Source organism: Gorilla gorilla, chromosome 22, assembly GCF_029281585.2.
Source record: "Gorilla gorilla gorilla isolate KB3781 chromosome 22, NHGRI_mGorGor1-v2.1_pri, whole genome shotgun sequence".
In the NCBI taxonomy this organism is placed as follows: Eukaryota; Metazoa; Chordata; class Mammalia; order Primates; family Hominidae; genus Gorilla; species Gorilla gorilla.
This window is the reverse complement of record NC_073246.2, coordinates 42,723,383-42,745,990: the sequence shown is the minus strand read 5'-3', so window position 1 is coordinate 42,745,990 and position 22,608 is coordinate 42,723,383. Positions and strand designations below refer to the sequence as shown.

General features: G+C 43.3%; 1 protein-coding gene across 1 annotated transcript in view; it reads left to right on the top strand.

The window, feature by feature from the left end:
• Positions 1-789: 789 nt before the first annotated feature.
• DSCAM (DS cell adhesion molecule) overlaps positions 790-22,608 on the top strand; it is an 836,416-nt gene continuing 814,597 nt past the window's right edge. The window contains exon 1 of the mRNA XM_063702725.1: positions 790-1,179. Coding sequence (XP_063558795.1) covers positions 1,137-1,179 — 43 coding nt within the window. The 5' untranslated portion in view covers positions 790-1,136. The remainder of the gene's footprint in view (positions 1,180-22,608) is intronic.

Genomic DNA, 22,608 nt, shown 5'->3' with positions numbered 1-22,608 from the left:
AGAATCATACAGAACATTCAGGAAATGTTAACATATTGACTTTTCACAGAAACGTGAAAGGGGTTATATGTTTGGGATTACTCAAATTATCAGCAATTTCAATCAGCTTTTTTATGCGCCATTCAGAGAGCAAAATTAGAAGTGCTTGTGTTTGCATTCTACCATGTATTCAAGATAATTAAAAATTAGCCCGTGAAATCATAGAGATCTTTACAGTAGCAGCAAGGATTTGGAAGGAGCATTTCCCTCTAAGCAAATGAACTGGACTTTTCTGAGAGTAAATACGGAATCGGAATCCAGCTGCACATTTTATTAAAACTACGAGCATTTCATGTTCACCTCTCCGTGGCTGGCCACCTTCCGCAATAGTCACCCCGGCCATCCCTTATTAGCAACCGGCAGGAAAATAACTAAAAATAAGCAGCTGTTGAAATGATTATTTAAGCCTCTAAGAAATTCCTCCTGATGACTGTGCGTGACTGTGCGGTGGCTGCGCTCTCCCCTGTCCTGCCTCAGTTCGGCTGCACGTCTCTGCTGCTGCTTTAAGACTGCAGAGCGCCCCAGCGGCCAGAGGCAGGGGAGGGGTCCCTGCTCGCCTCCGCGCTCGGCTTCACTCGCCCGGCTCGCAGGCAGGGAAGGTTGGCAGAGGGATCCATGTGACTGAGGCCGGAGCACGGCAAAGATGAGCCTGCCCGCCCGCCTGCTGCCTGGATGCGGAGGGTGAGGGCTGGCGCACGGGAGGCCGCTGGCTGCGCATTCTGGGCGCCGGGTGCCCGGGATGAGCTCACGCCCGCGTCTGCGGCTCTCTCCACCTGCCGACCTGCCGGGGGCCCACTGAGCTGACGGCGCACCTGGGCTCCGGCCGCAGCGTGGGGCGCGGCGCCCGGGAGCAGGTGTGCAGGAGCGCAGCGCGCGGCGAGCGCAGCCCTCGCTCCGGAGCCCGGCCGCGCCGCGTGCCCGGGCGGCTAGGCAGCGGCAGCGGCGGCGGCGCCGGCGGCGCGTCCTCGGCGGGCGGCGGGCGGCGGGCGGGCGGCGGCCCCCGGGCAGGTGCCGAGCGGCGAGCGGAGCCGGGCCGGGCGGAGCGCGGGGGGCGAGGCCGGCGCGTCGCTCGCGGGAGGCCGGGGAGCGGCAGGGGCATGTGGATACTGGCTCTCTCCTTGTTCCAGAGCTTCGCGAATGGTGAGCCTTTCGGTTTGTGATGAATTTCATTCCTTATCATTGACCGGGGGGGCGGGGGGTGGGGGGTGGCATTGGATGCATGGGTAAAGTCTTCTTTCTTTTTCCGCTTCATCTGTGTTTAAAATTTCGTGGTTTTATTTATTTTTTAAATATCATATTTATTTTTTTGGGGAGGAGAGGTGGCAATGGAGAGGCCCGGGAGAAATTGCTCTGTAATCATTGGAAGGCGCTTACCTAGCCAAGTGACAGCTCAGAGCCTAACTCCAGTACTAGAGAGCTGCCTCATTCAGAATAAACCAGGTTTGGTGACAGAAGGAGAGACAGGAAGATTGCCACTTTGAATATTACAGCCTGGAAAGGGATATGACATTCCAAGTGCACGCAAGTGGAGGGGTCAATGAGGAACATCTCCCTTCAGATTCAATGCTTTTTGAGATTTTTCAAACACGTAATTTCATGCTAGTACAATGTATCTCCAGCACCAAGGAGGGCTTTAAGAAAGATCTGTCCTTCTATGCACCCCGTGCTGCTTCATGCTCCTCACAGTCGTTTATGTAAAAATATGCACTGATAAGCATTACATCATCTGAAATGTTGACAAATTAAAAAAAAAAAAGAAAACACCTGTATAGTTGTAAAAATGAAATCAGCGAATATTGTAAATAGCATTCATTTCCTCATGCCCAGCCAATATTATATTTTGAAATGATTTCTTCCTGGGTATTTAGAAAGCTATTGCTCTTGACTGAGTCAGACCCAATTAATAAGTGTGACTGCACCTTAGGATGCCTGTCACCGCGTAAATATGAACTTACATGTATGAATGGCTTCCTCTCTTGTGGGAACCAGAGGAAATTGTCATCATTTGACATCGCCTGGGAGTAGCTACGGCTTAAATTCCCATTTCAAATTTTGGAACACACATCTGCATAAAATGTATAACCTACTGACAGTTGAAATTAAACCATTAAGCAGAATCCCCTAGCCAGATGAGAGGAGAGAGAGAGAGAGAGAGAGGAGGGAGAGAGAGAGAGAGAGACAGAGACAGAGAGAGAGAGAGGAGAAGAAGAGAAGGTAAAAAAAGAGAAGACAGGAAATCTGGCCCTTGTGAGAAAATACGAGAAGCAAAGGGGAGGCTCTAAGATTTTCCTGGAAGATACACAGGGAAGCTCTGTGTGTCGGCTGCAAGGCAGTGCATTTTCTTTGCCTACCTAGACAGTGCCTAAAGAATCAGCATACCAACAGGCCAGAAGAAATGCATGGGCATTGTCAATTTTTTTTAAAAAAACGGTGACTAAGAAAAGGTAGAGTTGAAAGAAGGTAGTATCAAAATGAACATGAAAATGATACTTTGCTCTGCAATATAACCTAAAGCAAAGTGTTTGAAACTTTCATTTTGAGATTTCCTAGCAGGAAAGAATTGCAACAAGTTCTGACAAGACACCCATCTTTCCCAGAGGGCACCATACCTGTCCTGTGTCCTCCTGGGAATTTCCCTTCGGGGACAGATCTGCTTAGGGAACATGTGGAGATGTGTCGGGGAAGTCAGCCCTTTCTGCGCTTCTGCTAATGCGACCTCCTAAGAAATGTAGAGATGCCTACAAATGTGTTCCAAAGACACAGAGCCTTGACACCCTGTTTCGACTCTCAGGGAGTACCTTTCTGAACTCCTTGGAAAGGCCTGGGTTATAAGAAGAAACAAAATTTGCACCCCATTGGGAAGTGTGTGTTTCAGGATGTTGAAAGGGGCTGTGCTGGTTGTCAGTCAGCCAGTATTTATTTACAGTTTAGGCATTTTGTGTGACAAAATGGTATGGAAGAATTTATGATACTGATACAGACTATTAGCCTCTGATACAGAGATGCTATATATGTGTGTGACTTTTTTTCTGAATCAGCATTTTGTAACTAAAATAAACAATCATAGAAATAATTACATATGGTAATACAATTATATAAAACCTCAAATATTCTGCAATATGAAAAATATATTCAAAAATTATGTAGGTACTCGTATAGTGAGTTCTGCAAGTATTATTTTCAAGACCTTTAAAATCAACTGATAATCACCATTATTGTAATAAATATAGGTAGATTCCACAATATTAGACATAAACAGCAAACACAAATGAATATTTTACATTGCTGTATTACGTATTCTGATCCAATCTATCAGAAGACTGTGGAACTGTCTTGTATAAAAATTCCCCTCTCTTTATATGATTAAGCATGAAAACATTAAAAGCCTGCTGTAAAGCTTTAGGATCTTTGAAGTGGGGAGGGGAAATCAGCTTTAAACAGTTTTCTAAGGTATGGTGTTCATTACATACTGGAGAAAGGATCATAAAATATATAGACATGTTGAAATAAAATAAGAATCCAGTTTGGAACTATGCCTTTTTGTAAGACCATGTTTCAAAACTGTAAGAATAAATGGTTTCTACCTATCTGAATTAAACTTTAAAAAATTGAGAATATTTTTGTCAACAACTATCATATTTTGTTATACCTCAATTTTGAAAAATTTCTGAATGTGTGTGATAAAAGATTGATGAACTCTAATACCTAAACTGATTATTGCTAGGCCTCAAGCATCAAAATGCCTGACATGATAACTTTGTTTTTTTCATTTGTAAAAGATTATGCAGTTTAATATTTGGGGCTATTAAAATAAGCCCACAATACATCTGCATTTTAACAGTAGACAACAATATTTTTCTTATTGATGTATCAGAAGTACAGTTATTTCTTAATAAAAGTATGATTGCTAGACAGGCTGCAGGCAGTATTTTTGAAAAAAAAAAAGAAGTAGTCAGTGACCAGGCCCTTCATGGGTTAAACCCTTAAATGAATGACCTCACCTGATGAGGTGCAGTATCGTGTTTTAAAGCAGTCAATTTGTTCTGCAATGTTCCGGAAATACACGCGAGCTTCTGTTACAGTGCAAGGAGCCAAGGTACACGTATGTGCAGACACTCACCCACACACGTCCCTCGGTGTCTTCTCAGCAAAGCTTCCTACTGCATTGTGTTTCATTGCCATTTCTCCTGGTTTTAACACCAGAGCACATTCTAGTTTAAAATTATTGCTAAAAGAAGAGCCAGGCCTTCAGACAAACAGAATGATGAAGAATCAGATTTATTATATGTAATATATTTTTGCTAGTATCCTGGCATCTCTGTTTTTACACACACACACACACACATGCACATGCATGCATTCCTGACATCATCTTTTCCTGAGCTGTGGGATTTTGAGTTCTACTGCATCCACTTTCATGGGGCCTGAGGGTCATGGAGATTAGAGAGGGTGGGGTGCTGGGAGTAAGAAGGTGCTCATTAAAGAGAAGATGAGTATGCAGCACCTTTGAGCTTCATCCATTCACTTGATAGGAAATTACAGAGCACACGCTTGCTATTTTATTTAATTAGAAGCAGATCTTTGTAAATACAAATGCACCTTAAGGACTTCAAAGGTGATTTTTATTTAATTCACATAAATGTATGTAAGGAAAAAATGTTATCAGGTGAACAATTTCAGGGCTGCCTCCACTTCCCTTTCTCCCCCATCTTTATTAAGCAGATTAAAAAGATATCCATAATCTCAGGGTTCACCTAAATTCCGAGGCCTTTTAACTTAAGCTGCATGCCCCTCCAAGATGCCCTCTGTAGGAAAACAAAATGCCACGCAGACCTTCAATAAATGCCAGTGGATCGTTCTCCACTTTTTGACTCTCTCCTTTGTCATTTTGGTGTGACCACGGTTTGCTGCCTCGGGGGATCAGTGAGTCATGGGGGGCAGAACCCATGCAATACAGCATTCTGGTAGGGGTACTAATTTTGACTAAAATATTTGCCAATTCTAATCCCCAATTCCTGGACCTCCGGGTAGCTGGCAAGGTATTTTATGTTAGACGTGTCTGGAGTAAGGTGCACGGAGTATTTCGACAAGAGACTCAATTCAATGCATATTAAAACTTGATTGAGAGAGAGAGAGAGGTCATTTTATAAAGAACGACCTGTGAACACTGTAGATTGGAAATTTATGTTTGCAAAATAAAAGGATGGGTTTATCAAGTGGGTGCATTTACAAAATGTGGCATCCAGGTTTCGTAAAATTAGCTGAATTCTACGGGTAAGATTATGAATGTGGCTCATAAATAATTAGTAGGTAGTGAAAAAGAACGTATTTTGCATTAGGCAGTGCATTCAATAGTATTTCGGAAATGAGCACTTCGATTTCCTCGGTTTCCATGCGTGGCCCACCTCTCCAGAGCAGGGCAGGCACCCAGGGGTGTGCCCACACAAACAAGCACGTGTGGGCATTTTCTTGGCTGCTGCGCTGAGGTGCACGCTGGGCCTTGGTGCCCGCGCCCTCAGCCTGGGAGATAGGGAGGTGGTGCTACCTGCAGGCCGATTGTGTCCCCGCCATAGGACACTAGTGGGCGGCAAACCTCACAAGACTCTTGCAGCCAGCCTTCAGCAGAGCCAGCAAACCCAGCCGCCACCGAGGGAGGACTGCTCCATGCAGATGGTCAGGAGCTTTCTTCTGAAGACGCCTCCCCCACGATCTCTCAAGTTCACTGCGCCCAAACTCCGTCGTCGTAGAGTTCGTCTAACAGGAACCGGGCAAAGGCAACCGCAGGTCAGGCGAGGTCCAGCAGCCTTTGTTTTCAACTGTTCAGCGGAGGACCGTATTCACAGCAATATCTAGAAACCTAGAAGGTGCCCAGAAAGGAAACACAGGTGTTGCAGCGGGTAGCGGGCCCGCAGAAGGGTGCATTTGCACCCCCTTTCCAAAGCCGCAAGGGAACCCCGGCGTGGCGCGCGCCTCGGAGGTGGCAGCTCCGGGAGCAGCTCCGCGCCTGATTGGCTGACCTTCCAATGTCATTCCAGGAGCCGCCGCTTCTCCTGCTGATGGTGACAGGGGTGATGCTGACGTGCCCGCTCCTCCGCAGTCCATCAATCTCCGCAGGCAAGGCTCCGGGACCGGGAGCCCCCTTCCCTCTCCCCCAGGCCCACTGGAAAACACCTGTTCCCCTGGACTAGGGGGTTAACTCTTCATGTTCCAAAGACCTGGGCACAAAAATGCTCGTCTTATCTCTCCGCGCCCCTCCCCCCAACTATATTTATGTTCTTTTCTTCAATGTTGTGAAAATGCAAGAAAATTCAAAGTTGCATTTCCCTTGCCGAATCTATGGGTTAAGATAAGGCAGTGGGAATGAAAGATTCCAGCAGCCCCACGGAGTATCCACTATGTCGTTCTGAATTCAAAGGGTGGAGCACACGGATGTTTTCTGCAGGTGACGCAAGGTCTGTCAAGGTGGCAGGAGGGAAGCAGGGACAGGATTTTGGTTCAGAGGTCAGACAGCTTCTGACCAGGACGTTCAGAAGGGTTGGGTTTCAGAGATCTGCTCCTGAAAATCAGTTCCCTCCATATTATCCCTTTTCTAAAAATCGTGGCTGTTGCCTTCATGGAGTCTGTGGTAATCGTTAAGCCTGCATTAGGTGATCCTGATTTGGCTAGTGACTGCCTCTCTCACTAGACAGGAGCCTCCACAGTCTGAAATGCCAGTGAAGCCTGAGCGTGTCCTTAGCACAGAGCAGAGCACATGGTATGGAGTAGTGGAAATAGATGATGTTCCTTACGGAGTGAAAGGAAAAAGTGATAGGCAGAGCCTTTCTCCACTCCTTAACTCACCCTCCTCCCTCCCGTCCACCTCTCTCTTCTGCCTCTAGCTGATTGGCTCCCCATCTTAGTTTGCTTTGCTGGACTTGCTCTCCTGGTCCCCATCTTGCATTCTGACTAAACCACTGGACTCTTTTGCTCTACCCACATTTTTCTGTCGTAGTGACTCAATCACGGTAGAGATGTTCATTTTCCAGAAACGCCTGTGGCTTGGGGCATTTTCTTCTCTTTTCAAAAAGAGATTCATGTTTCGAGTATCTGATGGGACTTCATCACTGTTGCACAACAGCTATATAATTGCTTTAGGTGCTCTTCCTGCCGTGCAGTGGGTCAAGTGTCACAGACAAGAATTTCATCCATGTGCTGGACCCCTTGTTCTCAAGCGTATGCTGCTAAATGGCATGATTTAAAATTCCTATACAGTGTTTATTGCCCTGCCGTATTTTGAAAGCCAGCCAGAAACATCAAACCGACATTTAGGTTTCCCGCCCGCTCCGCCACCCCCAGCTCCTGGGAATTCATTTCTTCATCAAAGAGCCACCCAGGACATCAAAACAAAGCTTACTTTCTCAGGCCTTAATTCATCTTTAAAAAGTCATACTACTGTTTTCTTAAGCATCCTATGGATTTATGGGTTTTTTGTCATCTTTATTTCTTATTTTGCAGATTCAAATATGACAGTTGCTATCTTCATCAAAGTAACATGAAAGGATATCTTTTAATCATTGTTAAAGTTGATTTTTGTCCAAATATAAAAATCAAATTAAGTGTCTTATAGCTTACAATATTTATCAGCTTTTGATTTTTGGACATCTCTATTTGTTCTATGTGATCAATGCTGATTTTTTAAAAATCATGCAACTGGATTAATTTTTGGTCTTTAAGCCCCCTGGATTATGTAAATATATATTATGGTTTAACAGAGAGAGATGAATGGGATTGAGAAGATATATGTCAAGATACGAAGAAGGAAAGAGGCTACTACACAGAGAGATAGAATGACAGGGTTTAATGAATCTTGCCTGTATCCCTAGTTATTTTTTTTACTGAGAAGACAGTGAGTAAGATTTAAGAGTGAGCAAGCAGTCCTATTTATAGAAAGCTGTTTTTAAGTGCAGCCGCAAAGACAGTGAAAGAAAGAATTGAAAATGCAAGAGATCACCTCCATACTAAATGCTAGCTTCCCCTAACGTCCCAGTTCTGTACAGCATTTTGTAGGAGAAAAAAACAAAAAAAAAATCATACCAACCCTTGCAGAAATATTATGAAATCTCTTTGGACTCTCTGCAGAATATTCTAGAAGTGCTCTCAGTCTTTAAGTCTATGTTAGGCTTGGGAAGCTGGGGATGAGAAGGCAATATATATATTATCTGGAAACAGCTTGAGTAGGTCTGAACAAAAGACTGGAGGTGAAGGGAGGACATTGAACTTGCAGCACTGCTACAAATACTTATTCTGCACTAAGCCTTGCCTTTCTTAAAGATGTTTCACGGCAGAATAGTAGGAGGGTGAAATCTGCATACATCTCAGTAATAAAGCAATTACTGAGAGAAGAGTTCAAATTTAGGATCCTGTGATTATCACAAGTCCCTCCATGTTAACCTGTTCTCAAACTCTGGGGTTTTAAATTGCAATATATGAAGTCCTTATTTGTCAGTCTGTGTCGGGCAGACAATATCACCCCAGGCTTTGTGATTGACACAAATGTTATTGGACAAGGGAAAAAGAATGCCACATGCTCTTATAAATGAAATAGTCTTTATAAGATTCCATATATAAGTGAGATCATGGATTTTGTATGTGTGTGTCTGGCATATATCACTTAGCTAATGTCCCCCAGGTTCCTTAAGTATATATAATTTAGCATAAAAAAAGAAATGAAATAGTCTTCCTTTCTAGGGCTGTATTTGTTACTTATAGCATTCTGGTTTTCCTGGTTCCAAGTGGGCTTTGGGTTTTATTAATAGTAGAATCGTTGAATTTTTATGCAAATACTGCTGATTTACAGGTTGGAAATCTGGACAAAAGTCAGACCTGCCCTAGAAGATGATGCTGTGGAAAGTGTTTGCCTTTTGTCTTATAAAGAACCATCTATAAAATGGATCATTTTGTCACTAGTCTCTCCAGACTATGAAATTGGCATTTTGATAAGGTGACGGAAAGAAATTTGAACTATTTAATTACTGATTTTGATTCATACAAGCCTTGACTCTTTTAGTATTAAAATGAAGAAACAGGAAACAGTTTTAAGTCTGGTTTTACACAAAATTTACACTTTTTTCACACTGAAAATAAAACAGTAAAAGCCAGCTTATAGTTCTTTCTAAATATCCCAACTTTCTCATTATTGGATGATTCTGCAAAACAGCAGTGTGGTGATACCACTCCCAGTGATGACCTTGATGACCTTAGGTTCCCAAAGTGGCTTCAGCATTATCATGGAGTCACCACAATGATCAGGTAGAAGCTGGTGTTAGGACCAGCGTGAATGGGTCACAGGGGCTGAGGGGAGCTGTTGGGAGGTAGCCCATGCCGTATACTGAAGAGCCATCCATGCCACTTCAGGTGGGTGATTGCAGTGGACTCTCTTACCATTGATTAATCTTCCTAATATTGAGTAAAGCATTGATTCTTCTCATAAGCATGAACTACTGGATGATGGGAACATTTCTGTGATTGTATCATAAGAGAAAGACAAGTAGAAAGATAGTTAGAACTGCTGCAATTCTATGTATATTTTAATTTAATTAATTTTTTTAAATACAAAAGACAGCTATATTTCCTATATAATAAGGAAACTTCTTACTTTAAGGAAGTATACTTTCTCACAAGAGAAACTCAAGATTCAATTCTTTTCACAGTAGCCCTGCTGTGGTGTGATTTGATCTTGGGTTCCATAGAGATACAGAAAACCCAAGTCCCAGTCTGCTTAATTGCCATGTTTATTTTTTAATCTCAGCTGTAGAGCATTTTTAATAACTGATATGTAGCTTGCAGGGTAGAAATAACAATGCTTTGGAATATTACCTGTGAGACTTTAGGAATGAGCTGAAGACACCCAACAATGACAACAATGGCCTCTACCAGCAAAACGGGAACCATGGCTACTTTATCACTCCTGCCGGATCTAGTTCTTGTCAGTTCCTGCAAAGGCTAGTCATTTGTCTATTTCGTTGGCTAGTGAAAAGGAAATGCACAAGAAATGTGGAACGCTGTCTAACAGACAGAATCCTCCCTTCACAAGTTGTTTAAGTTGGCAGCCCAAGTTAGCAACCTCTATCCGGGGCCTTAACGTGACAGCAGAATGTGGGTAGGATGGTTAATTACCAGATGTGTCTGTTATGACTCACCCAAATCAATAGCTATTAAATCCTTGGTGGCTACTGTTTTAGAATAGGCTTGATTGAATATTTGTATAGAAATCTGGGTAGAAAAATGTGGACCTCGAGGTGATCTAGGTATTTGTTTTGGGCAAGGAACTCTCATCAGTGGCTGGTTTATTTGTGTCTTGGGGGATCTCACATCATCAGCCTTTATTAATCACAGGCACGAGAGGCCCCACATTCTCCCCCATACCTCTACCGCCCCATTGCTGAGGATGGGAGGGTAAGAATATAGAATATGCTGTAGTCTTCTGTGAGATTAGATGCTTGGAGGCAGCAGAGGCAAATGTTCATGGGAACACTGAATATGGAGGAAGAGGCTGTGCCAGCCCCATAGCCACACATCCCCTCCACTCTTACATCAGGATAAGAGGTAGACCACAGTCTGTTGACACTTCAAGCTGAACACTAGTTAGTATCCTTCTATCTGGGCCTTCCCAGGTAAGGATCGAGGACATTGGTTCTCAACACCCCGGTGCTCTGGGTCAGGGAGAACAGAGAAAGGAGATATGGAAGTTTCCTGAAATGCATTTCCTCTCATTAGCCTCCTGTTGGAAATTCTGATGCCAGCGTTCTGGGGAATGGGCTGTAGTTTGGAAAGCTCCCCAGGTGTTTCTAATCCCATGTGACTTTGTCTTGTTTTTCCCACCACCACTGGGGTCTCCCAAGTTATGGTTTCCATGTTTGTTATGTCGTCTTCCAGCTCTGATACCAGGGAGTCTGATTCTGTAGCCTCGGTGTATGCACGGCCTGTGAATTTGCATTATTAACGCATGCCTTTGCCTGTTCTGATCCACACGAACCATAATTCACCTTTGCAAAACACACACTTGCAAAGAAGCTACCCAAACAGTAGTTAGGAAGTTGATCCAGTAAAGTTCCAAGTACATCTCGATGAACTGTTGGAGAACTCTGTATTGGGTAGTAATTTATTGGGAATGTCTGTATACAGGGTTAGGTCTTCACTGACCACCATAAGAATTTGGGCATCTTTTGGGATAATTGGTGCTGGGGTTTAGTAACAAGAAAGATTCTGAGTAGAGGGGTATGTAGATCCTGCCAGAGGCACTCCCAATGTGGATGCTAGCCCCTTACGAATCATCTGTGTGTATTAATATCTATCTCTTTGCGCCATTTTTTCTTCCTGTTTTAGCGTATTTGATATTCAGGTTTATAAATGCTTGTGCTTTGCTGATGGTCTTGATTCCGTTGTATTTCTCACATTGGTCCCTTCTTCGATAGCAGCTGGAGTCCCAGCAGAGAAGCCCTTTGAAACCCACCTGTAACCATGAAGCTCCAAGCAAGAGATCCATAGTGGGAAACCATTTATTTGGGTAACTACTGAACAAGCTTAAGAGATGAGCTAGAACGGGGTGAGACAGGGCAGGAGAGTGGATCTGTTTGCAGCTAGAGGTTTTGCTTTGATGCCGCCTTGGGATGCTGCACATGCCTTTGTCCAGGGCACAAGCTCATTCCAGAGCCAGATCTGAAGGGCTTTGGTCATTTGCTCTGTTGGATTTTCTTGGCTTTCTTTTAGGTAAATAATCACAAGTTGACTGTATTTACCATACAAAGTATATGTCATTATCCTAAGTTGTCAGAAAAAAGAGAGAAACTGGCATATAAGGGCATATGTGCATTTTAAACCTTGTTACATATATGACAAAATAGAGGGCAGTTATTGGTGGCAGATTAATTTTTTTCAAAACATCGTGTCCTTGATTTTGGCACTAAAATAGACTCAAATGTGTGCTGGAGAGAGGCCTAAATTCAGAACCTTAAAAATACCTTTTTGTGTCCTGAGATCTTATTTTAGATAATATTAAAAATAACTTTCCCTCCTAGGCATCTTAAACAAGTTTGATGTTATAATCCTTTGGTGATTTTATTGTGATTCACTATAGAAATTACCTTTTTGAGTGGCCGTTTTGAAATTTAGCTTTAGAAGGAAATGGTATAAAAGCCATTGTAGGCTGAATAAATGTGAATTCTGCTTACTCATCACTACAGGAATTAGGGTAGACTGTTTCTTTACAATAATAGTTTCCTATACTCATGTTCCTTTAAAAGGGGGTGGGGGCATTATATTAAGAAGTCACAAGCTCTGACAGGGGAATTGCAGAAGAAGATTTCAGTTTAAAATAGCTCACAATTCCTCTCTGATTTGGAGTTTTCACAACCTCCATGGTATAGCACAGACTGTTCTCTTTTAAATTTTGTAGTAGAGTAGGTCAATCTTTTCCCATCTTTCTGCCACGGAAAGGGCATAAATATTTCCATCATCAGATTTAATAACCTGTGTTAGACTCATGAGTAATTGTAAATGGTGAAACACTTTCTTTATAAAAAAAATAAAAATGAGAGCTAATGTGACTCAGTATTATTATTAGAACAAATCACCTTAACCCAGAGAAAATGTTTCTTTCCTACAGCAATAAGTGTTGAGTATTTTTCCCTGGGGTTTCTAGCATCTCTTGATAAGAGTGAATATTATTAGGTCCAGCCTGACTGGTGGCCAACGCAGGTTAAGATTGTGCGATTAATCGATTGTAGTGGAGATACATTCGCAAGAAATGGAGGAGCAGTCGGCATTTCGCCTCTCTCCATCTTGTTCACCTTTCTCTCTCCCTCTTTAGAAACTGGGAGCAAATATTAGAGCTTACATGTGCTCAGTGAGAGTGGAGGGAGAAAGCTGTATTTTCCTGGGGGGTCTGGAGGCCTTCTCTGGATTTATTCATTTTCAAAGTCACTGGTGGTTTGCTCTCTCATAGGTAGGTGGAAGACATTGCTGTGACCTCTTGCCTGCTCAGGGCACACTGAAGTCTAGAAGCAAGGGTTAGAGTTCTCTGAGCCTGTGAGTGTCCCTGTTCAAAGGTGCTCCTGGAAGTGTCTCCCTAAAGGTCTTTGATGGAGGAGGCTGGTATTTAATTATTTTTTTCTGAAGTGCACAGGCATAGGCATTACGGGTTATTGTAAAGCTCTAAATAGAGCCATGAGAAATAAGGTAAATCCATGGAACTGGGCAACTATTATATTATTATTATTATTATTATTATTATTATTATTATTATTATTTTGGAGACAGAGTCTCACTCTGTCGCCCAGGCTGGAGTGCAGTGGCGCAATCTCGGCTCACTGCAAGCTCAGCCTCCCAGGTTCATGCCATTCTCCTGCCTCAGCCTGGCGAGTAGCTGGGACTACAGGCGCCCGCCACCATGCCTGGCTAATTTTTGTATTTTTAGTAGAGACGGGGTTTCACCATGTTAGCCAAGATGGTCTTGATCTCCTGACCTCGTGATCCGCCCGCCTCAGTCTCCCAAACTGCGCAACTATTATTTTAGGCTCATTGTTTTTTGGCAGATGGAAATAAAAAGACTCCTCCCCTATTTTTATGACTTGGTTACTTTTAAAAGAAGTATGCACCGGACAAACTGTGTTCTTCAGTGGTTCTTAACGGAGGGCAATTTTGCACCCACAGAGGACAATGAGCAATGTCTGGAGACATTTTTGGTTGTCACACATCTGGTTGGGGGTTGCTACTGGCATCTGGAGGGGACACTCACTATAAGATGCTCAACACCCTGCAAAGCACAGGACAGCTCCCCATGACAAAGAATGATCCAATTCAACATATTCATTGTGCCAAGGTTGAGAACACAGACTTAAATAGCTCAGAGTCTAGTTACCGTAACATCAGTACTGAGTTTTTTCCATGGATTTTAGAGTGGTCCTGGAGAGAGAGGAGGAAGGAAAATGTCATGAATCTCAGTTGCAATTCCTTTGGCTGCTAAAACCATAGCTGGTGATGCTTGTCATTGATTAACTTTATTTGCTATTTTCTTTCTTTTCTTATGAAGAAAGGGAAGCCAAATCTGTGTTCCCTCTTTTGTCATTAAGAACATGGATGCTCAGGGTGTTCCTGGGTTCCTCCGGCCATTTCTCCCTCAAGCAATTATGCTAATTAGTGTTTGATCAGATGATTAAATTATAATGTGATTAATCCTGTGTGCTAACCGCTCTGAATGCATTTTCTCTCGCCTGGTTGCCCTGTGCCTGAAGCACCCTTTTCTGCAGCTGGCGGAGACCTGTTTTTCCTGTGGATGTGGATTTCTGTTTTCAAAGCACTGCAAATTCTCTTTGTTGCCTGGTAAAAGGGAGAGGGGATATTTTTGTAACCTGTTCTCTCAGGCAAAGGCTGGACTGGAGAGGCCTCTGGGAAATATTGAAACCCTAGCTAGAAAGCACTAATGATTTGAAGATACTAGATGTGGAGAAATGCTTAAAGAGGAGAGAGCGTCTGTGTGCAGAGACAGCTGTAGTGGCTCCAAAGTCCATGAAATCTTTTTCTCTGGGAGACTTTTCGCTGTTTGCCTTCCTTTCCCTTCTGAGTGTCGCCTGAGTCTCTGCCTCTTGTGTATGTGGTGGCCCCTGGAGGGGTGTTCTCGGTTTATTTTAGGTTTATGTTTCCTTAAAAAGGCATGCCATCATTTGGTTTTGTTTTCTGATAACACGGTTTAGGTTTGCTCTCGCATGCCGTGTACTTTAGACTGGGTGATTTTTTGAGGTTCGTTAACTTAAAATGTTGATGAAATGCTTCCTAATGTAAGAAAATTGGGACTGCGTAGGAAAGAATGTGAGTAGAAAATATCGATGGTGGTGTTGTCATTGATGGGCTTCTTTTCTAAGGCTGCAGATTACCATGGCTCATTGTGTAGTTTGATGAGCTTAGCAGTGATTGCATTTTTCCTTGCACCCTATCACTTTTTCTCCCTTTATATTAGCATAATGGGGTAGTCTGGATACAAGAAATAGGAGCATGTAGAATATGTGTAGTTTTTTAAATCAAAATTTGCCTGTGTTTTGATCTGGCTGGAAACGATAGCCTCTTGCGTTCAAGAGCAGGTCACACGATGATACCATATATTACCATTCCAGCTTCCCGCATCCTAAGAACCCCTGGGCCACAAGAATTAGTCATAGAGAGAGTAAATATCTGCATAGATTGTCACATACCCCTTCGAATATTGTGTAATCTCCTTCATAGAAATGAAAATCTCTTGGTTTGCTTTGAAGAAAGAAATCCTCCTTGTAATTATTTCCCTAAAAAAGAATGAGGATAAAAGGAAACTCGTATGCATTGGGCATCTAACGTGTGTGGACACTTGAGTGACCATATGATTCGCACTCGTTATGTTTATTAGCTACAATAGTAATGATCATAAAAACAATAGCTTGAATTTATGATTTATTACTAGATGTGAGTATTATTATGACCATCGTAAAGAAGGCATGGTTAGACAATGTGCTCATGGTCACACAATTGTTGAATGACAGAATGAGGACTACACCTCTGTTCATTCTCAGTCAAATGGGTATTTTTAATTTCAGTTTTACAGATTGCAAAACCAGGGTTTGGAAATGTTGACTATCAGGCCCTGGTCAGGTGGCAACTGTGATTTGAGAATAGCACTTTGAGCCCAGGTTGTCTGGTGTCACAGTCTTTAAATCTTCTCCCAAATCAAGCCACATTCATTCATTTGAAGTTTTCAAGCTGAAAATGATTATGTTAAATTTTCTTTAAAGAGTTGTTTTGGGAAAGTGAAGGATCGGTTTTTAAAAATCGGTGTATAAATGGAAAATTCATTTACTTTTCCATGTCAGCCATTTCGCTTACTTAAGTTAGATAAGTAAGAGACAGGTTAATTAACTCTTACCCACTTCAGGGGTGCAACTATTTCATGAGATTGCATTCTGTTGGGAAGAGTAAAATTGGAGACCAGAAGACAGTTATATTACATTCATATTACAGGATAGAATCTTTCCCCAACTCTCAAATTTAAATCATGCATCTGTTTTTAAGTACACTCTATTTCATTTGTCCTGAACTCACTACCAATTTTCTCAATGCCAAAATATCAGAATCAAAATATTTTTGAAATTGCTAATTGGAGGCTGAAATTGTGAGTTTTGTATCAGTTTGAGCTTTTCTGAAAAAACAGCCAAATTAGTTTTGTTAGTAAGAGTCTGAATCTTATTGAAGCTGAATCATTTTACCGGAAGTGTCCATGGGACATGCGTCTTAAAGAGTTTAGAAAATACTGCCTAGACATTTCAGCTTGACTGAAAGCTCTTGTAATAAATAAGAATAAGCTATGCCTGTGTGTGCCTGTGTGTGTGTGCATACCTGTGCCACACTATGGTGATATTCTTATTACTCTCTCACACTGAGTTAAGGTTCAAGCCAGCTACTCATATGTGATATATGTCTTCTGAGAAAGGAAATTTGCCTTCTGTGGAGTGTGTCCATTGTCCAAATGTGATGAAAATAGACCAGTTCTCTTAGAGCTCAGAGCTTCCCTTGGCTGCTGGCTGCAAGGTGGTGGAACTCAGTTTATTGCCTGGTTGGCCCCTCTGCAGGATACACACTGCGTGGTGCTGGTTGGAACACTGTTCTAATGAAGTCACCATCTGGGTCCACTGGTTGGTCCCCTGTCATGACAATTGCCTTCATCCTGTCCAATCAGCCACCTCACAAACCTTGGCCAGGGATCCCATGGAGAGTCTGACTACAGAGAAATTTAAAGATATCTGGCTTCTTGTCTGTGGCCTAAGCAGCCTGAATTTCATACTATGGTAATACTGACAGAATCACCTGTTTATGGAGTGGTGAATGAACCTATTTATAATAATGGCTAATATTCATTGAGCTCTTATTGTGTGCCAGAAACTGTGCTAAGTGCTTTATTTTACCATCCCATTTAATTGACAAACAAGTCTTTGAGGTGCCTGTTGGTATTATTTCCACTTTACACTTGCGGAAATTCAAGACTTACAAAGGTGAATGCCTTTCCTAAAGAAGGCATACATTGAGCCGGGGTGGAAGCAGGATTTGAACCTGGGCAGTCTAATTCCAGAACTCCTGCACTTGACTTCCAGGCTGTCTTCCTGGATGAATGAGCCCCAGATAGGTCAGCTGGTTTCTGAGTGCACATACTATTTAGAGTGGTGATATAGCATGGATATTTTTCCCTGCCCAAATCTCATGTCCAGTTGTAATTCCCAGTGCTGGAGGTGGGGCCTGGTGGGAGACGTTTGGATCATGGCTTGGCGCCATCCATTAGGAGGGATCCTTCATGGCTTGGCGCTATATTCATGATAGGGAGTTCTCTTAAGATCTGGTTATCTAAAAGTATGTGGCACCTCCCCCACCTACTCCCTGTCTCTCTTGTTCCTGCTTTCACCCTATGACCTGCCTACTCCCCTCTCACCTTCCCTCATGAGTGTAAGCTTCCTGAGGCTTTCTCAGAAGCTGAGTAGATGCCAGCACCAGGCTTCCTGTAAAGCCTGCAGAACTGTGAGCCAATGAAACCTCCTTTCTTTATAAATTACCCAGTCTCTGGTATTTCTTTATAGCAATGCAAGAATGACCTAACACAAATGGCCATGCTTATCTGGAAAACTGGAAATGTAAGTTATGTGGACAGTTAAGAGGAGCCAGATAGCAAACATGGCTTTCTTAAGCTTTTCTGAAGGAAGATGCAGGAAAAAATGTGGCAATATGAGAACAATTTGGGAGTCTCAGGGTTGGTTTGTTTTCATCCCAGCATTTCTGGAATCTCAGCTCATTCCTGAGATGAGAGGCTCAGTCACGAAAACATTGCCAAGCACTTGTGGCCTCTCCCATGCAACTAAGCGCCTGGTCATCCCCACTTCCCAACACGCAGCATGTGTCACCCATCTTTTCATATCCATTTCTATGGTATTTGGATTAAAAATTAAACCCTCCAAATTTCAGCGGACAACACTAGGTGACCACCACCTGTCTGTAGTGATCTCGATACCATCATGGATCTATCTCTTGACAGCTGACTCCAACGCCAACTTGCTTTTCCTCTGACCTGTTTCACCAGGCACTCACACCTACTCACCCATGTCTCAGAGACTACAGACTTTGTGATATACCTGATTATACAGCCCCAGCCTATCTGCCATTGCATCAGAGCAGCTGCACTTGACCAAGGAGCTCTCGCTGCACACACTGTGCTCTGACTGGTCTCATTACGCATGACCACAAACCTCGAGTGGGCTCTTAGCTTTGCCCTCAATCTCACCTCACTGCCCTAGTTGATTTCTGTGTCTGTGGGAAGACTACTTCACACCTTTCTCACCTCCCCAAACCTCAAACTCCCCTTCCTTTCCCAGACTCTGAGTCGATAAACTCATATGATTTACTGAGAACACACAAGAATCAAGTGAATACTTGGACTATTCCCTGCTCTCCAATACACACCCACACACTCAATTTTTCATGTGATCAGCGTCCACTCCTGTTTTTATTGCCTCCCTTTCACCCCACTGATGATGGGGGATTCAGTTCTAGGGGTGGTTGAACACATGACCCTGGGCAGATAAAATTGACAGCAGTGTTGCATTCAAGTATTCCCACAGCCCAGGGGAGTAGGACAGGGCAGGCCATACAGAGTGAACTAGCAGGGGCTGCGGGAAGCAGGCCTTGTAGTAACAAGAAGGGATGGTGGCCGGGTGTGCACAGCTGTAATCCCAGCACTTCAGGAGGCCGAGGCGGGTGGATCACCTGAGGTCAGGAGTTTGAGACCAGCCTGGCCAACATGGTGAAACCCCATCTATACTAAAAAACTACAAAAATTAGCTAGGTGTGGTGGCATGTGCCTGTAGTCCCAGCTACTTGGGAGGCTGAGGCTGGAGAATCACTTGAGTTCAGAAGGCAGAGGTTGCAGTGAGCTGAGATTGTGCCACTGCACCCCAGCCTGGGTGACAGAGTGAGACTCTGTCTCAAAAAAAAAAAAAAAAAGAGGGTGGGGTGTCCCCTGGTTCCTGAGGGAGGATGTGATGGGCTTATTTGGCTGATTCCACAGGCTGACAGGAAACTGAAGCCCACTACTCATGGATAAGCAGGCACTGTGCCTGGTCCCTATGAGCGGAGTGCCATTTGGCTAGGGGACTTTATCCATGACAGCTCATGGGTGGGAGAGAACTAGCAGGTAAGCCCTTTGAGGCTCTTCTGAATTTATCCAGTTCACAGCAACACAATATGGAACCTTAATCTCAGGTCCCACACCAGACCCATACATGTGACCTTCCCTACTGTGACCATGGAAGCCCTGGCCTTGCTCCTGTTGAAAGCTGAAACCGCCATTCATGTCCAGAATTCCACATCTCCCATCTGCTTAAAGACTTTGCCCTTGTATTTATTTTTATTTATTTATTTTTATAGAAACAGGGTCTCACTATGTTGCCTGGGCTGGTCTTGAACTCCTGGGCTCAAACAGTCCTCCCGCCTCAGCCTCCCAAAGTGCTGCAAATACAAGTGTGAGCCACTTCATCAGTCCTGCCCTTGCATTTATCTCACCCTCAACTTCCCCCTCTTCCAGCTCAGCATATCAACACTCTGTTTTCTCTCTGTTATCCCTACCACTGTAAAACATACTAACAACCACCACCTCCCATCTTGTCACCACTTCCTTCTTCCATCCAATTCCTCTGATACTTTTTAATAGTAAAACTACTGGAAAGAATTGAGTATACTAGTGCTTCTCAAACTAACTGTGCTGAAAGATCAGTTTTTCATTTTCCAATCTGTTGCAGATTGATGTGAGGTCCTTACAGTACTTGCCTCAAACACAGCTTGTTGCGCATGCTTCTTACCACATGAGTTGAACGATACGCAAAGTTGTCTGTACCGCCCTTCCTGAGAATGGAGCCCACTGATCACACCCTTGAATGTTGCAGCAACTTCTCAGTTTCTGTGCTTGTCTCGTTGTAGACAAGAAACAAGCAGCTGGTCTGTGCACACTTCGATTAGTGCTGTTTCAACTCACCTGACACTCTCATCTTTCAGTCTCTGTTGAACACACACTGATCAGGGTCTTCTTCACCACTCCATTGAATCTGCTTTTGTCAATGAGGCTGATGACTTCCACATTTCTAGTCTTCTGTTTCTTTTTATTTTCTTTCTTTCTTTCTTTCTTTCTTTTTCTTTTTTTTTTTTTTTTGAGAGATGGACTGACTCTGTGGCCCAGGCTGGCATGCAGTGGCACAATCACAGTTCACCATGGCCTCAAACTCCTGGGCTCGAGTGATCCTCCCACCTCAGCCTCCTGAGTAGCTGGACTACAGGTGCTGCACCACCACGCCCAGCTAATTTTTAATTTTTTTGCAGAGATGGGGGTCTCTTTATGTGCTAAGATTGCAGGCATGAGCCACCACACATGGGCCACGTTTCTAGATTTCCTCATGTTCACTCTCTCAGCAGCTGTGACACAACAGATCACACTTCCCTTCCTGAAACACCTTCACCTGGACCGTGCACACCTCACTCTCTGGGTTTCCCTCTGCCTCACTGGCTTCTCCTTCTCAGTGTCTTTGGTGAGCTTCTTCCCTCTAATTAGACTCTAAATGTTGCAGCCCACTCCGGGGATTAATTATTACCCCTCTCTTCTCCTCTCCTTTCCTCTCTGCTTCCTTTCCCTTCCCTTCCTCTCTCTAATTCCTCTCTATATAATTTAATTTAGGTCAAGGCATTAAATGCCGTCTATATGCTGATGACTTCCATATTCATATCTCTATCCATGATTTCTTCTCTGAGCTCAAATCCAGATCCTGAAATCCAGCTGCCTACTCAACTTCCCTTTACAAAGCTCACAGGTATCTCAACATTTAAACTCTCTGAAGGAGAACTTCTGGATTTTTCTCCCTGTAACCACTTCTATCTCACATTTTGGTCATTCAAATTGAGCATCACTTGTCCCTGACTGCACAGAACAGAAATCTCAGAGTCATCCTCGATTCCTCTCTGTCCTTCACATCTTATATTCAAACCACCAGCATGTCCTAGTGATGCTACTTTAAGAATCTGACCATTTCTTCTACCTTTAAATTCCTTCAAGCTGCGTTCTCCTTTTTGCCTGGACTATTATGATAATCTGCCAACTCACAGCTGAATTTCCACCCATTAGCCAAGGGATTTCCTCAAAATATAAAGCAGATTACATCACTCCTCTTTCCAAAGCCTCTCCCTTCATCCCCAAAATAAATACAGCATTGCCTACACCTAAAACCCCTTCCATGGCCTGGCTTGGGCTGGCCCACCACATCACCTCCACAGAGCCATGCTGGCCACCTGGATGTTTCTACAGCTTGCTGAGCTGGTCCTCTCCTCAGCAGCCCTGCACTGGCCGCGTGTTCTGCCTGGAATGCTCTACCCTAGCCTTTTCCCGCCCCACTTCTTCACTTCCTTCAGTTCTCTGTCCAAATATCACTACCTAACAGAGGCCTCCCCGACCACCTGATCTAAAACAAAGCAGCCTCCTTGATTGCTCAGTTTCTCCTTGCCATGCTTCAGGTTTCTTTGTGGAAGTCAGAGTACTTAAAATCATATACTTAGAAGTTTATCATCTGTCTCTCCCAACTGGGGAAGCCCACATTTGTCTACTGTGCTCACCTAGAAGAGTGACTAACAGGCTGCAGGTGACCAGTAAGTAGTTACTGATTGAATAATTAAACCAATGAATGTTGTTTAAAGCAATGTATAGCTCTTAGGGACTGTATGTCATTGCTGTCTCTTCAGTTCTACTTTATTTATTTATATTTCTGATGGAATGACAGTATATCTCTGTGTGACAATAGTTTCTGCATTTGGAAGATCTGCACTTGTATTTTAATTAAAAGATCAACAAGCATTATGCCCTAGAATTCTCAACTCTCACGCACCCATATAAAGATATAACAATAAAACCCCTTACTTAAAAAAAAACTTTGTTGACTACCCATGTAATTTCTGATATGTTGTATATACTTTGAGGAATACAAAGATATTTGGTTCAAAAATTTTTGAAAATGTTTACTGAGGCCAGGCACGGTGGCTCATGCCTGTAACCCAGCATTTTGGGAGGCTGAGGTGGGCAGATTGCCTAAGGTGGGGAGTTCAAGACCAGCCTGGCCAGCATGGTGAAACCCCGTCTCTACTAAAAATACAAAAATTAGCCGGGCATGGTAGTAAGTGCCTGTAATTCCAGCTACTCGGGAAGCTGAGGCAGGAGAATCACTTGAACCCGGGAGGCAGAGGTTGCAGTGAGCTGAGATCATGCCATTGCACTCCAGCCTGGGCAACAGAGCGAGACTCCATCTCAGAAAGAAAGGAAGGAAAAAAGAAGGAAGGAAAGAAGGAAGGAAGGAAGGAAAGAAAGAAAAAATGTTTACTGAACACCTATATGCACTAAACTGTAACATCCAAGAAAGCAGGGATTTTGTTTTGCCCATTGTAGTATCTTCAGTTCTTAGAACGAGGACTGACATGTAAGTTGCTCCCTCCATATTTGTT